The sequence below is a fragment of the Clinocottus analis genome, unplaced genomic scaffold (genome assembly GCF_023055335.1).
Source record: "Clinocottus analis isolate CAN_PGR_092001 unplaced genomic scaffold, fCliAna1.0.p SCAF_11, whole genome shotgun sequence".
NCBI classification, from domain to species: Eukaryota; Metazoa; Chordata; class Actinopteri; order Perciformes; family Cottidae; genus Clinocottus; species Clinocottus analis.
In genome coordinates this window covers 19,159,064-19,173,903 of record NW_027175832.1, presented here as the reverse complement: position 1 = coordinate 19,173,903, position 14,840 = coordinate 19,159,064, and the positions used below count along the sequence as shown (strand labels likewise).

The window sequence follows — 14,840 nt, the reverse complement described above, 5'->3', positions numbered from 1 at the left end:
GATCGCAGCTGTAATAGTCTTCGCCGCGGGTGGGAGATGTGTGCTGTAGCCGTGGGGGCGTCGCCATTGATCACAAAGCCGCCGTGAATGTATTCTCTCAGCACGCTGCCGCGGCGGGACCGACTGCGCTACAGTACTCTGGTGAGGAAGCAGCTTTAATAACATCCCACTTTGGAAACAAACAAATCACTTAAAAGCAGCGGTTGGCCCTGAATAACAAGAAGAAAAAAACAAACATGTTTTCTGTATTATGCAGATCGTTTTGTTTTGATGTATGGACGTCATTTTGCTCCAATCAACTCTGGACTGTTAGTTTTGTAGAAAGTAGTTCCAGTGAATTGGGTGTGCTGCTGTTGTTGTTGTTGTTGATGGCGAGGAAACAGAACAATTGGAAGCGGGCGACTCAAAATCTGGGCACCGTCTGAAAGCAGCAAACGGAGTGAGAGCGACCTGAAATAAACCCTTCTCTCGCCCGAATGCAGTAAAAAGTTAAAGTCTCGGTCGATAAATGAATGCTGTACGTCGAAGGGCACACTTCTGTAAGAGGGAACGTACAACAAATACAAAGTAATGAGACTTGTTCCAAAGGTTAAGGCGCTAATGGTGCTGATTTTAAGGAAAAGAACAAAAAGGTCAAAACCGATATGAGAAAGTGGAGATACTTCAAAACCTTTCTGTCTTTATCTGTTGGTATTTCTCAAAGCACTTGTTCTTCAGTGCCTCCAGTCTCTTTACTCACCGCTGCAGGACCGTAGACATGAGTCCATAATCTAGAGAACAAACAGGAGGTTCACTCAAAGTAATCATCTCATGGCTCTGATGTTGGAGCAGTTATATTTTAGACCAGTGGATCTCAAATGGGGGTACGTGAAGGTACTCCAGAGGGTACTTGGGGATTTTTTTTAAATACAGTATATGTAAAAGTAACATCCATTCAAAAATCCTTTAAAAATAGTGAATTAAAAAATATTTAATCAAATATAAGTGTAAGTTTACAAACTGAATTCGATATTAAATCAGACACTGGTGGCCTTTTTTTTCAAATACGAATGCTTTTGCGCTGGTTAGGAGGTAAAAATTGAAAGGGTTTGACAAAAAAATCTTAATCTGAGAGGATTATTTAAATCTCGGATTAATTAAAAATTGCGTTACGGAAGATACAAAAATCTTCATTTAAATTTGATTGAAGCATGTTGTGTAAAATGTTCTTTTTTGGGAGGAATCAGAACATTTTCAACCACTTTTCAGTCGCCATTTTGTTTAGGACTTGTTCAGGAAACTCCAGCTCCATTTTCACGACATAAAAAAACAAAGTTAAGATGTTGTTACACTTCAAACATTCAAACCCATGTCCATCTCATAACATCCTATTTGCTTGGAAAGTGTTGGCGCTAATTGTGTTTCCATTGGACTCCGATTGGCCACGCTGACCTTCCCCGGACGATCCGGTGACCTTGATGATCCCGGTTCTCCCGCCATCAGACCGCTTCCGTTCCGCTTTGTATTCTCATCAGAGTTCGACGTGTCCACCGGCGTTACGTGACGAGAGGAAGCTTCTGTTAGATTAAAATGACACGGTCGCTGCTGCTGCTGCTGTCGACCTCACGGCGTCGGTCTCTCTCGGCGGGCGATGATCACTGCCCCCCCCCCCCCCCTCAACATCTGCTCCACTTCACCCTTTGTGGCTCTTGTTGATAAGGCCGAGCTAATATCTGCTCAGTCGCTGGCTGCGTTGGGGAATGATAAACGCAGGCCGAGCCGCCGTCCAGGAACTGGAATCGAGCCCCCGGGCTGTTGTTTTTCAACAATAGGGGATATAGTGTGTGTACAGCCGAAATCCTGGCCATGCGCTCGAAACAAACCGCCAGACAAAGGAAGGAAGGCAGGTTGGCTTAGTGGTGACAAACGGTAAACAAAATGTCACGGTTTCCTCCCCGTCTGTGTCCAGACTGCTAAAATGTCCCCTGAGAAAGATGACGACGCCGCTGTAAAAGATCAAAAAGAACCAAAATCACCTGTGATCATCTCCGTGTCATCAGGGCCGGGTATCGTGATTAGATACCGGTTGACATTAATTGATTAAAGTTGTGTTAGTGATATCAAAACTTGAGTCAAACGATAGCCGACCAGAACGAAGAGAAACAAAAGTATTTGTGTGGTTTTGCTTTCAGCCAATCACAGCTCGCGTTCTCCAATTCAATGTGACGCGTGATTGGCCCGCTCACACACACACACACACACACACACACACACACACACACACACACACACACACACACACACACACACACACACACACACACACGTGCACGCATGCACACACATACACACACTAGTGCACACACACACACACGCACACATGCACACACATACACACACTAGTGCACACACACACACACACACTCACACACACTCACACACACACACACATGCACACATGCACACACATACACACACTAGTGCACACACACTCACACACACACACACACACACACACTAGTGCACACACACTCACACACACTCACACACACACACACACATGCACACACATACACACACTAGTGCACACACACTCACACACACACACACACACACACACACACACACTAGTGCACACACACTCACACACACTCACACACACACACATGCACACACATACACACACTAGTGCACACACACACACACACACACACACTAGTGCACACACACTCACACACACACACACACACACACACACACACACTCACACACACACGTGCACGCATGCACACACATACACACACTAGTGCACACACACTCACACACACACGTGCAGGCACACACATGAACATACACACACACACGCACATACTTGTAATAACGGTCCTGTGAGGACCTTGACTAGGATGTGTCGCGTGGGGACGGACACACAGACACATGCACACGCACACACACACACACACACACACACACACACACACACACACACACACACACACACCTTCCATTAACGTGTTTGGTATCGTATGAAGTACTCCATTGAGTACTGTTAGTCGTCCTGCAGTCAGTCGGGCTATTGGTGTGTTTCTTATTCACATCCACATTACTGTTCTGCAGTAATTATGAACTAGTTTAATTACCTCATCAGTTGCTGCTGGTGATTTTAAATTAAAGAAGAAAAATAACATTTGAAAAGCCCTTAATCACACTTGATTACATTTTCATATTTGTGGGAAATTACAGATTCCCTCAACGATCCGTCTGCTGCTAAAGAGGCTCATTTCCTGCAGATATTCTCCTCATGTCATTACTTCTCGTTCCTCCGACCATGAAGGTTCGTTCTCAAGCTTCACCGAGTCACACAAAGTCATTATTAACGTCACTTCTTCATGAATGCTAATAGTTTTTCATTGAAGTTGATCTCAAAATTGAATAAAGCTGGCTGGGTGTAAAAAAAAAGTCCTCAGAGTGACGAGAGAGACTTATAATGGTGTACAGCAAACACACACACACACACACACACACACACACACACACACACACACACACACATGCAGACGGCTCTGACTCTGTCTACCGGTTCTGCATGGTAATCATCCTCTCCTTAATCACTAAAACACACTCACACACACTCACAGGCCGGCGGGCTCCTCTGCAGACTCCGGCTACAGACCCTGCATGATGATGTCGCGCCCCACAGTGAGCTGCATGTCAACACTCTGCATGTCCACACGCAGCCCACTCAACCAGAAGCCTCATAAAGGGAAAGATGAGGGAGGATCTGAGGCTCAGATCTGCCTGCACACGACGGCTCCACGCCGCCGTGGACGAAGCGCAGCATCAATCTGCCTCCTTCTCGGCTTCGTCTGTGTGGAGGCTCCTGTGTTCACGATGATGAATTCACTCACAGAGCAGTGAGCACGCATGTAGAATCATGTCCGTCTATTAGATTTGCGTTACATGAAGTGAAGTTAGTGGGATTGATGGACTGCAGACGACACGAGGCATCTGTGTGTGTTTGATTTGCACACATTGTAGAATATTGTAACGCCAGTAAAGATGCATCGTCGTGGTTTAAGGGTTGTCGCCAATTAGGACCAACAACGTCCCTCAACATCCCTCAACGTCCCTCAACGTCTCTCAAGGTCACTCAACATCCCTCAACGTCCCTCAACATCCCTCAACATCCCTCAACGTCCCTCAACATCCCTCAATGTTCCTCAAAATCCCTCAACGTCTCTCAACATCATTCAACGTCCCTCAATGTCCCTCAATGTCTCTCAACATCCCTCAACATCCCTCAACGTCTCTCAACGTCTCTCAACATCCCTCAATGTCCCTCAACATCCCTCAACGTCTCTCAACGTCTCTCAACATCCCTCAATGTCCCTCAACGTCCCTCAACGTCTCTCAACATCTCTCAACATCCCTCAATGTCCCTCAACGTCCCTCAACGTCTCTCAACGTCTCTCAACATCCCTCAACATCCCTCAACGTCTCTCAACATCCCTCAACGTCCCCCGCTGTCCTTCATTTATCTCAGTTTATTGTACTTAACTTGTATTTCGAAGGGATGCACAGGAGAACCAGAACTGTAAAAAGAGGTTTTCTAAAGGGATTCTCGGAGGCACTACCGCTTTTGTCCACAGGGGCCGCCAAAACCCAGACAAAATGACAGTTCCTTGTAGTGGTTTGAAGTTCAAACATATATTTATAACATCTAATATTTTGAATGTAGGACATGAAGGAAGAGCATAATAACTCTGCAGTGAAGCCGGGCTGGTTCGACGGCGCTTTAGTGCTTCAGCTTACTTCCCAAAAGAAATATATCACAGACATTTAAGTTGAAATTGACCATCTGAATATTCATTTTATGAATGGGTTAATACACACTAAATTGACCCTGACTAAACTGACCCAGAGTCTTTGAAATTCATGGTCTCCATTCGCTGCTTAATAAATGGTAATTTAATGCTCAGCGTAGCTCCACTTTCCCGTCTTTGCTAAGTGAGCATACTTCACCGTGAAATCCACTGACCTCTGATTCATCGGCAGAATCTCCAACTGTGTGTGTGTGTGTGTGTGTGTGTGTGTGTGTGTGTGTGTGTCATTGAGCCACGCAGTTGGTAAGTGTCCTTGGTGGCTTTGCCTCGGGGAAAGCAGTTCAGCGTAAGTGGAAGCTCTCCATTAACCTCTTCACCTTCAGGGTTCTCAATGTGTTTTCTCTAATTTCCTTTAAAGTGAGATGAAAAAAGAAAATCGACTCTGTTATTTATTCCTCTTCAACCGCCTTCTCTGTCATCCTTCTCTTTCAGGATGCATGCTGCCTGTATTGAGATGCATGTGCAGCTCTTGTGACTCAGCTGGAGTGCCTCGCTGGATGCAAGTTACAGAGGGTTCAACATCTGTGATATTTGAATGTTCTCATGTACCAAACCATATATTTCACTTGTATATTACTGATGATGTTCAATACATCTAAATACAGCAGTTTGGGGATTTTTCTTTCATATAACAAGCTGTGATTTACAGTTTTATACAACAATCCCTCAGTGCGCCCCCTGGAGGCGTTTGAATTGGTTTTAAGAACTAATTATTTCTTGTGAAGAGCTGCTCTGGAAACTAAATGTTCTCACGTGATTAATTGATGATCTTCATGAAAGATGCTTTTCACGTTCCTCCTGTATTTCTTGCTTTGGATTGTTTTAGTTTTTCCCTTTCGGCTTCTTTCTGTTCAGCTGGAGACACGATGTCAGATTGAATTGATGTTTGCCAACGCGCTGCCTTAATCCACTCCCTCTTTCACTCCTCCGACACACACACACACACACACACCCCCACACACCCCCACACACACACACACACACACACACACACACACACACGCACACACACACTGTGCAATGAGCTGCCTCTCATTGCTACTTTCTGTCTCGTCACAAGAACACAGAGTTAAAAATGACACAACTGAATAAATCACACGAATTAAATTTTCATCGACAAAATGAATTCTGGATTAAAGTTTTCCTCACAAAACTCCATCCAAGAGTGTCGCTTACCTCACAAAAAGGGGGAACCAGCATGTGTGTTTGGGACTTTGTTTCTCTGCAGAGGTTTTTCAAACTATGAGTGAAACATCTTATTAATGTGACGAGACGTCGGCGTTGGCTCGTTAGTCTTGATTTGATTAATGGGCACGGATGCAGCTCGCAGCTTGTTTTTCATGCACAAAGACATAGATGAGCTCCAGGATGACGCAAAGAAGCTTTTTTAAACTTTAATCAGAGTGTTTTATTGTCTCCAACAGCGCGTCAGTTAATTTGTAGGAAGTAGAAAATGATTTGGGAGTCACTGAAAGGCTCAACGAGCTCCTCACTCCTACACCGGGATGAATGTCTTCTCTTTCAAAGAAGGAAAAGACATTTTTCATTTTGAAGTTATGGCAGATTGAAGAATGAAAACCTGAGTCCTCACACGAAGAAACATGATGGCGGTGGATCTCGCCCACGCAGTTCAGTCAATTAAAATGTGAGAAAGAAATGGCGCACGTAATTAACTAGGTGTGTGGTCACCAAAAAGAGAGAAAACAATCACACATAGTCTGTGTAGATAATCCAGGAAAAAGCTGTTTGACATTTTAGAAACGTAAAACAATTAAATCATAACGTATGTAAACCTGGAGCAGAAGATAAATGAGCTTTCCTCCCCACAGGCGGTTCCTTGTTCTCTACTTAAATACATTATAAATGCGGCTCACTCATTTAAAATACAATTATAAAGGTAGAAACTAAATTAAAAAAGAGATAAGACCCCAACTAACCAGATGGATTCAAAAGGAAAAGACATTAGTTGCATTTTGAAGTCGCAGCAGACGCTCTGACGCGCAGAAACGACCTCGTGTTGCGCTGCATGTCCACCGGCTGCACGGCTTCCTCCCAACATGTCAGCTGGTGCAGCCGCATCCATGGAGCCCAAAATGAAGGAGCAGATGAGCGGAGCGAGTGAAGGAGCATGTGTGGAGGAGCAGCGCGGGGATTTGTCGCCGTCTCCAGGGAAAATGTATGAGATAACACGAGGAGCACGAGCAGGAGAGAAAGTTTAGTTTAGTTTGGTAACGACACAGGAAGCAGCTCGAGATCATTACATGAAGAAGGAGGAGGAGGAGGAGGAGGAGGAGGAGGAGGAGGAGGAGAAGAAGAAGAAGTAGAAGAAGAAGAAGAAGAAGAAGGAGGAGGAGGAGAAGGAGGAGAAGAAGAAGAAGAAGAAGAGGAAGAGGAAGAAGAGGAAGAAGAAGGAGGAGAAGGAGGAGGAGGAGGAGGAGGAGAAGAAGAAGAAGAAGAAGAAGAAGAAGAAGGAGGAAGAGGAAGAAGAAGGAGGAAGAGGAAGAAGGAGGAGGAGGAGGAGGAGGAGGAGGAGAATATGACATCTTCGGCCTAATGAGAAGTCACAGGCCTCACCATAGAAACCCAACCTGCAGCCTGAAACCTGTTGGCAGGAAGTGGAGGTGTGTGTCTGTGTGTGTGTGTGTGTGTGTGTGTGTGTGTGTGTGTGTGTGTGTGTGGAGCTGCTTTGAGACGAAGAACACAATGTTTCCTCCATGTTTCCATCACTAATCGCTGTTTAGCTGAAACCTGCCAGAGCGACACGAGCAGCATCTCTCTCTCTCTCTCTCTCTCTCTCTCTCTCTCTCTCTCTCTCTCTCTCTCTCTCTCTCTCTCTCTCTCTCTCTCTCTCTCTCTCTCTCTGTGTTGCTGCTGCTCGCTGCTGATAAACTCTGGAAGAGTTCGGTCTCCTCTGGATTCTATCAGGAGGCCGTCAGACGCAGAGTTCTGGCTCCGCCGGGCGGCCGGGAGACTTTTATTTTGGAAAGCAGCAGTTTGTTTTTTGTCTTCCTCTCTTTGTCTTTCTGCAGGAGAGAAGACAGAAGCAGCAGACGGCGTCTGCGCAGCTCCTCTGCAGCCGCTCGCCGACTCTGAGGTCCGACGCTCCGGGTGGGAAGACAGTCATCAAGCATCTTGTGTGTCATTTCCCTAAAATCCTTCACACCTACCGAGAGTCTTGTTTCAGTCCCTCAAACAATTCATCCAAAGGATTTTATATATTTGCTTTAAGCGTAATGAACTCACTTCCCACATTGCAATCAAATGATAATTAAAATGTTCATCAAGCAGTGATGAAAACCACTAAAGCGGAGCCGCCTCAGTCCTTAACGCCCACCTGCTTTGATCGGCCGCTGTAACGCCGTCGAAGGGGAATCGTCCTCGCTCGATGCCTCGACGTCGAGCGAGGACGGAGCGACCGGACGCCTGGACACCTGGACACCTGGACACCTGGACACCTGGACACCTCTCACCTGAAGGAGAGGAAGAAGGAGGAACGCTCAGTCCTCGCTCAAAGAAATACGGTTTTCAGGATCCAAGCGGATTTCCCACCACTGTGTTTAAGGGTCCATGAAGCCATGCAGAGCAGTGAAATACATAGAAAGAACCTGCACATGGCACACAGGTCATTAACTAGGTGTGAGGTCACCACACAAGAAGAAGACTCACAGCCTGTGTGTGGAGTGAAAAAGCTGTTTCACATTTTAAAAACAGAAAACAATTAAGTCATAACGTATTTGAACCGGGAGCAGAAGATAAATGAGGCTCGCGTTGGCTCCCCACAGGCGCTTTAACGTCCTCTACTTAACGCTTTAAAGACATTAGAAATGCAGCTCATCCATTTAAAATACAAATTATAAAGGTAGAAACTGAAGATAAGACCAAACGAGGCCTCGGGCACGAGAGCAGCATCAAGCTCACCGTGTGAGGGAAATTTGAACTTCTGTTTCTAACCGATTCTTTCACTGTTGTTGTCGTAAACATCAACAAACAGGGTCACACAATGTGAACGTGTTGTTCCTTCAATAACCCTTCAACACATTTATGTTCTGATATGAAATGACCCCACTGAGGGATGAATAAATATCCATCCATCCATGCAATAAACACAAGTATTGTAATTCATTTGTGCTTCCTACGACGACTGAAGCGCAGGAAGAAAAGGACGTCTGGGACCATAAATTGTTTCCACAGTTTTTTTAACGGGTTAAAAGATGAACTCTGCGATAACGAGGCTGCGTTTGTCAGCTGTAAAAAAAAAAGAGATGTATGACCAGACTTTGCAGGAAGTAACGGAGCGCCAGAGGCCACATCATCCGTCTGCACCTGCAGCCGAAAAGCAGCAAATCACTGCACAACGTGAGTGTGTGTGTGTGTGTGTGTGTGTGTGTGTGTGTGTGTGTGAGGTTCAGGAGGGAACGAGTCACAAATTCATGTCACGGACTTAAATATGATAATGCATGGGATCTTGACTTGTTAACGCTGTTAATCAAGTGCTCATCGCTTCCCATCAGGAGACGACTTCAGCACCACGGACAGCGACGGGTCTAATCCACCGTTCAGACGCCGCAGACACACCTGCCGCTAATTACTTGCTCACCAGATAATGAAGTCCTTCGGGGGGCAGCTGAAGGAGCGACCGGGTTACTCGGATACTAAATAACAAACCTGCAGCTTCGCTCGTTAAGACAAAGACTCCAAACAAAGCCGTGAGAGCCGTGGACGTGCGGCTCTCTGAGGACTCGATCGGCTGCAGCTGAACGCTGATGAAACAAAAGTAAAACCCGGCGGCTTTGTTTTTTAAATCCTCCCAAACGCAACACGTCCAAGGTCATTTCCTCCTCCTCCTCCTCCTCCTCTTCCTCCTCCTCAGCAACAACAGGAGGTGTTTCCGTCCGAAGGGAACGGGGTTCATTCGGACTTGAACGGAGTTGAAAGTCGTTCTTCGCTGGGTTGAAGTTTCAGGAGCGTGAAGCGACGAGATGACTCTCTGTGTCACGGTGACGCCGGATAATATTGACAAGGAAATCCTCAACGCAAGATGGCTTTCATCAATATTCAATGCGTTTTGGGGAACTTGTGCCGGTAATCCTTCAGGAGCTGCGATGAACGGAGACCAGACGGAGGAGGAGACGCAGCCTGTCGGCCTGAAGGCGGCCGGACGCCCAGACATCAACTCATCATTGGTTCATGCATAAATATCTGTGTCCACTTTCTCAAAACACCTTACGAAAAAAGAGTTTAGCCTAAGAGATTTAAAACACAGAGGGCTGTTTTTAAAGAGGAGGATGAGGAGGAGGTCCGACTCCCTCCTGTGAGCCGGCATCTCAGGAACACCTGACGTGAATTTCTTCAAATTTGGTGCCGATGTCCACCAGGACTCATGGATGAAGAGAACATTATTTGGTGCTCTAAGATCACGAGAACCTCACGCAGCATGTTTTTGACCTGGAGTCAAGAATGAATTTTGCAATCGTGACGGTTGAACATCATGACCTGATGAAGACATCCTTGCTTCACTCGTTGCAGCGGACTGAACACACACCCAGCTCCGCCTGTGGAATCAGGAACTATCAGATATTTCCACACATATGAATAAGATTCTTTTCGCTGAGTCTGCAGTTCTGTGGAAGCTCTTCTGCTATTTTATTAGGATTAGATTTAGTTCAACATGAGGCCAGGTGGACGTTGGTAACCTTCAGACGTTCGTACAAACAATATGAAGAGGGGGGGGGGGGGATATTAACAGGTATTACGGGATTCTGGTGAAGAGTGTTGACATAGTAAATAACAGAGTGAACTCTGTTGTTTACTATGTCAACACTCTTCCCCTGAATCCCATAAGTCCTGTTAATATATTTATATTTAACTCTTCGTTCTGTTAACAGTAATTCTCACTGCGTTAAAGTTAAATATGTCCAGTCATCTTATGTATAAATGGCCGACCGGTTAACTCCTGTGTCTTTTTCTTCTGAGCGATTTATCAGGACAACAGTTCATAACTTTTGCACTATAAGCTGTATGACACACACACACACACACACACACACACACACACACACATCTGGGCATTCAGCCAACCCACTAGCAGACAGAGCAGGAAGGACGGCGGGGAGGGAGGGGGGAGGGGGGGGCAGGTACGAAGGTCAAGAAGGGGTCACGATAGCTCACACAATCTTTATCTATTTTTTAAAACTTTTATTCAACTTTCACTAATATTCAAACCAACCATCCGACTGCGTAAGCTGTATTTATTGAGATTGGCTTCCAGTTCGCCCCGAGCTCTTCATCAATGTGCTCGTATCACACTGTTACCACACACGATGCATTCATGAAACACACCGATGTCACACCAGCGTGCCGTCACCGCGACAGAAGCCAACTACCACGCCAAGACACCCGGGCTTTACTCAAGCTGCAGCTTGGTGTCTCTCAGAGAGCGCTCTGCTACAGCCGCTTCACCTTTCATCCATTTCAACCCAAACCTCAGGCCCTCGCCCCGCTGTCCGTATCAGGCTGGGTGCCTTTGCACATGTTTGTCTAACAGATCTGACATTTGGGCCGACAGTCAAACTGTCATCAGTTTTCTGGGAAATCGGACGTGTCGTGATTAATATGATTATGTTTCGACATCGTTGTGTGCGGAGGCGGGTCGTGGGAGGAGTCGGCAGAAAGAGACGCTCTGACAGGATATAAGTGATCTGATAACACCTCAGGTCGTCACGCTGGAAGCTCCGGTTGGACGCGGCGAGGACGCTCACACGACTCGGCTGATCTACACGACTTCCCCAGGTGAGGACCGACACATTGCCTCTGTTCCCCAGGTGGACAGAGACACATGCAGACGTGTAACTGACCTCCATTCTGTTCAAACTACCACTGAAACACTCATCGTCATTATCAGGTTGGAGAAATGGATTCAGAGATCAAGATTGCTGCTCTGGGTCGACCTTTCACCGTCGGGATGCTCTACGACGCCTGCAGAGACGAACTGATCCCAGGTGAGTCGGAGATGACATGAGAATACTTATTAAATCATATTTCTAAACGTGTCTGCCTATCACAGCTTTGCTTAACATAATTTCACCATTTTAAGGAAGCATAATGTATTAGTAGCTGTGATATATATATATATATATATATATATATATATATATATATATATATATATATATATATTTCATACAAATTTATATATATATATATATATATATATATATATATTTATATATAAATATATATATATATTTTTATTTACTTTGACAACAATTTTCCCCTTTGGGATTAATAAAGTATCTGTCTATCTATCTTTCTATCAATAAGATAATTGAATTACAGTTATTCTTCTATAATTTGTCCGTGTTTCTTTGATTATGCACCGCAACATTATTTTGACATTAGTAAACTAACTAAAAACTTGTCAAACATTACTACTAATAACTGCAATTTACTTGGTTTTCAGACCTTTTGAAAAGAATATATATATATATATATATATATATATATATATATATATATTCCCCCTCTGCCTCTTAACCGTGCCGAGTCGCTTCTTCTTTCTGTTTTTAAATTGATTAAATGACTTTATCAAACTCAAAGATCCTCCTGCTTTCTGTTCTCCTTCTTCTACAGGTCTGTCCTTGTGGGACGCTGAAACTCTCAAAGGGAAGATCCAGGAAAGCATTCAACCCAGCAGTCAATTTCAAATTACTACATCTGACACCATTGCATCCAAGTCCTCTATGCTGGATGTCGAAGCTTCTCTGAAGGCCAGTTTCCTCAGTGGACTGATTGAAGTCGGAGGATCTGGCAAGTATATGAATCACCAGAAGAAATTCAAGAATCAGAGCAGAGTGACGTGTCAGTACAAATCCACCACCAACTTCAAACAGTTGTCCGGGATTGACGGCGTCACCGCAGACGCCGACCAAATTAACATCATCATGCATAGCGGTGCGACGCACGTCGTCACGGGCATCCTCTACGGGGCGAACGCTTTCTTTGTGTTCGACAGTGAGAAAATAGACGCCAGCAATGTTCAGAAAATCGAGGGCAAAATGGAGGCTGTGATCAACAAGATCCCCGAACTCAGCGTTGATGCGAGCGCCGGCATCAAGCTGACTGATGCAGAAAAAGCCCTGACTGATACGTGCTCCTGCAAATTCATCGGGGACTTCATCCTTGAAAGCAACCCTGCAACATATGTAGATGCAGTGAAGACCTACGTCCAACTTCCACACCTCCTGGGAGATAAAGGAGAGAATTCTGTCCCAATGAAGATCTGGCTGATACCGCTGAATAATTTGTATCCCGAAGCTGCCGAGCTGACGTACGAGATCACCTTCGAACTGGTGGAGCTGATGCAGAACGCTCTCCAAGATCTGAGTGAAATGCGAATGAGATGCAACGATTCTCTGGAAGGTGGAGTGGTCGAGAACTTTCTAATTCTTCAAGAGCAGTTAGAAACCTTCCAAAAGTGGTGTCAGTACTTTGCGTTGAAGCTCCAGAAGACCATGAAGAAGATGCTCCCCTCCATCCGTAAAGGCAAAGAAGACGAGAGCTCAGCAGAGAAAGTCTTTGAAGACATACACAACTCACCATTCAGTCACGAACGACTGAGCCAGTGGCTGGATGGCAAGGAGAGAGAAATCAACATCATCAAATCCTGCATGGATATGATGGAGGGAGTAAAGTTCGTCCGAAATCAGTCCGAGCTGGACAGAGAGGTTCTTGCTGTCGGTCATGATAATGTTCTGTGCTACGTTTTCACCTCCATGAAAAGACGAGATGTCTTCCTTGACGAGATGGCCGCCTACTTGGGCTCCCCTGAAGAAGGGACTACCATTAAAGAAGAGCCGTGGTTCTACTCACCGGAAGCTGTTAACAGAATGAGAGCTCAAGCCAAAACATTCAGTAACGCCAGCAAAGATTATCGGTGGTTAAGCTCCTACTCTTTCTTCATCACAGTCCTTCCAGATGACGGATACAAAGGAGGAAGTACCTACTATTACATAAATGGTAACCTGGTCAATCACAATGGATTTCCCAATTCATAGACAACAGAGATCTGATTTGGCGTAAGTTTAAAAATTCTTTTGAGTCAACAAAGCGCTGTAGTGCGTACTGTCCTGCAGAAACCTGTTTGACAATCATAATGAATGCTTTTGTCTTGGTCTCTCCAGCAGCTTGCAGTGATCCCATCATGGACAAGGACCTTTCTGTCTGGAGAAGAGAGCAACAAGGGAATCAGCTTCACCCAGCCTTCGGCCTTCATGATCAACACACCAAGTCTCCCTGCAGAATAAGATCAATGACTTGTTAGATCCTCCGTCTGTTAATAGAGACGTGGGTTTACAAGTAAAGTTTAAAATGACCTTTTAATCATTTTCATTATCTTTTTATTCCTGATCATTATTGCTTTGTCAACACTGACATGTTGACATGAGCTATCAAAGCTCATGTCAACACTTGCATAACTTGTTTTAGTGAATATATCATGTTGATTATGTTATGAAATCAGGGAAAGTGCCTTTGAGTCATTTAGCATTTGTTTCTTCTTGTGTTGTTTCACAAATCGTTATCTTAGCTTCACATTAATCTTGACCTCAAGTTCAACTAATGACTGTACTCAGATATGTTGTTAACTCTTTTCTAATTGCTTATACTTGTGATTTAGAGCTTATAATAATACAAATTTTGACATGTATGTTGGAATATAAGGAATAGTTGAGGTAATCATTTTGTTGCAAACATTGATAATGTTCATCGATGTGAGACACAGTAACAGCTGTTGGACATGTTTCCTCTCTTCTGGAGCAGAATATTCAATAAAGTGGAGACCTGACTTCACCCCGTGTGCTACCTGCTTTCCTTTATATTCAACGCTTGTAGCAAAGTACAAAGAACGTCTCCGTTGGATCTCTAACACATTCAGATATGTTTCATTTCAAATAACACGACACATGAAGATAGTTTGGAAAG

At 44.8% G+C, this 14,840-nt stretch overlaps 1 protein-coding gene across 1 annotated transcript; it reads left to right on the top strand.

The window, feature by feature from the left end:
• The first annotated feature begins 11,772 nt into the window (after positions 1-11,772).
• Positions 11,773-14,060, top strand: LOC137805344 (neoverrucotoxin subunit alpha-like). The gene is made up of 3 exons (XM_068605218.1): positions 11,773-11,860; positions 12,492-13,936; positions 14,042-14,060. The coding sequence occupies exons 1-2, from the start codon at positions 11,773-11,775 to the stop codon at positions 13,913-13,915; spliced, it is 1,512 nt and encodes a 503-aa protein (XP_068461319.1). The 3' UTR covers positions 13,916-13,936; positions 14,042-14,060.
• Positions 14,061-14,840: the final 780 nt, after the last annotated feature.

Bases quoted from the DNA above. Each gene is read 5' to 3' on its own strand.
- LOC137805344 (XM_068605218.1), top strand. From the start codon at position 11,773: ATGGATTCAGAGATCAAGATTGCTGCTCTGGGTCGACCTTTCACCGTC. The intron at 11,861-12,491 runs GTGAGTCGGAGA...CTTCTTCTACAG, and splicing joins CAGAGACGAACTGATCCCAG to GTCTGTCCTTGTGGGACGCT.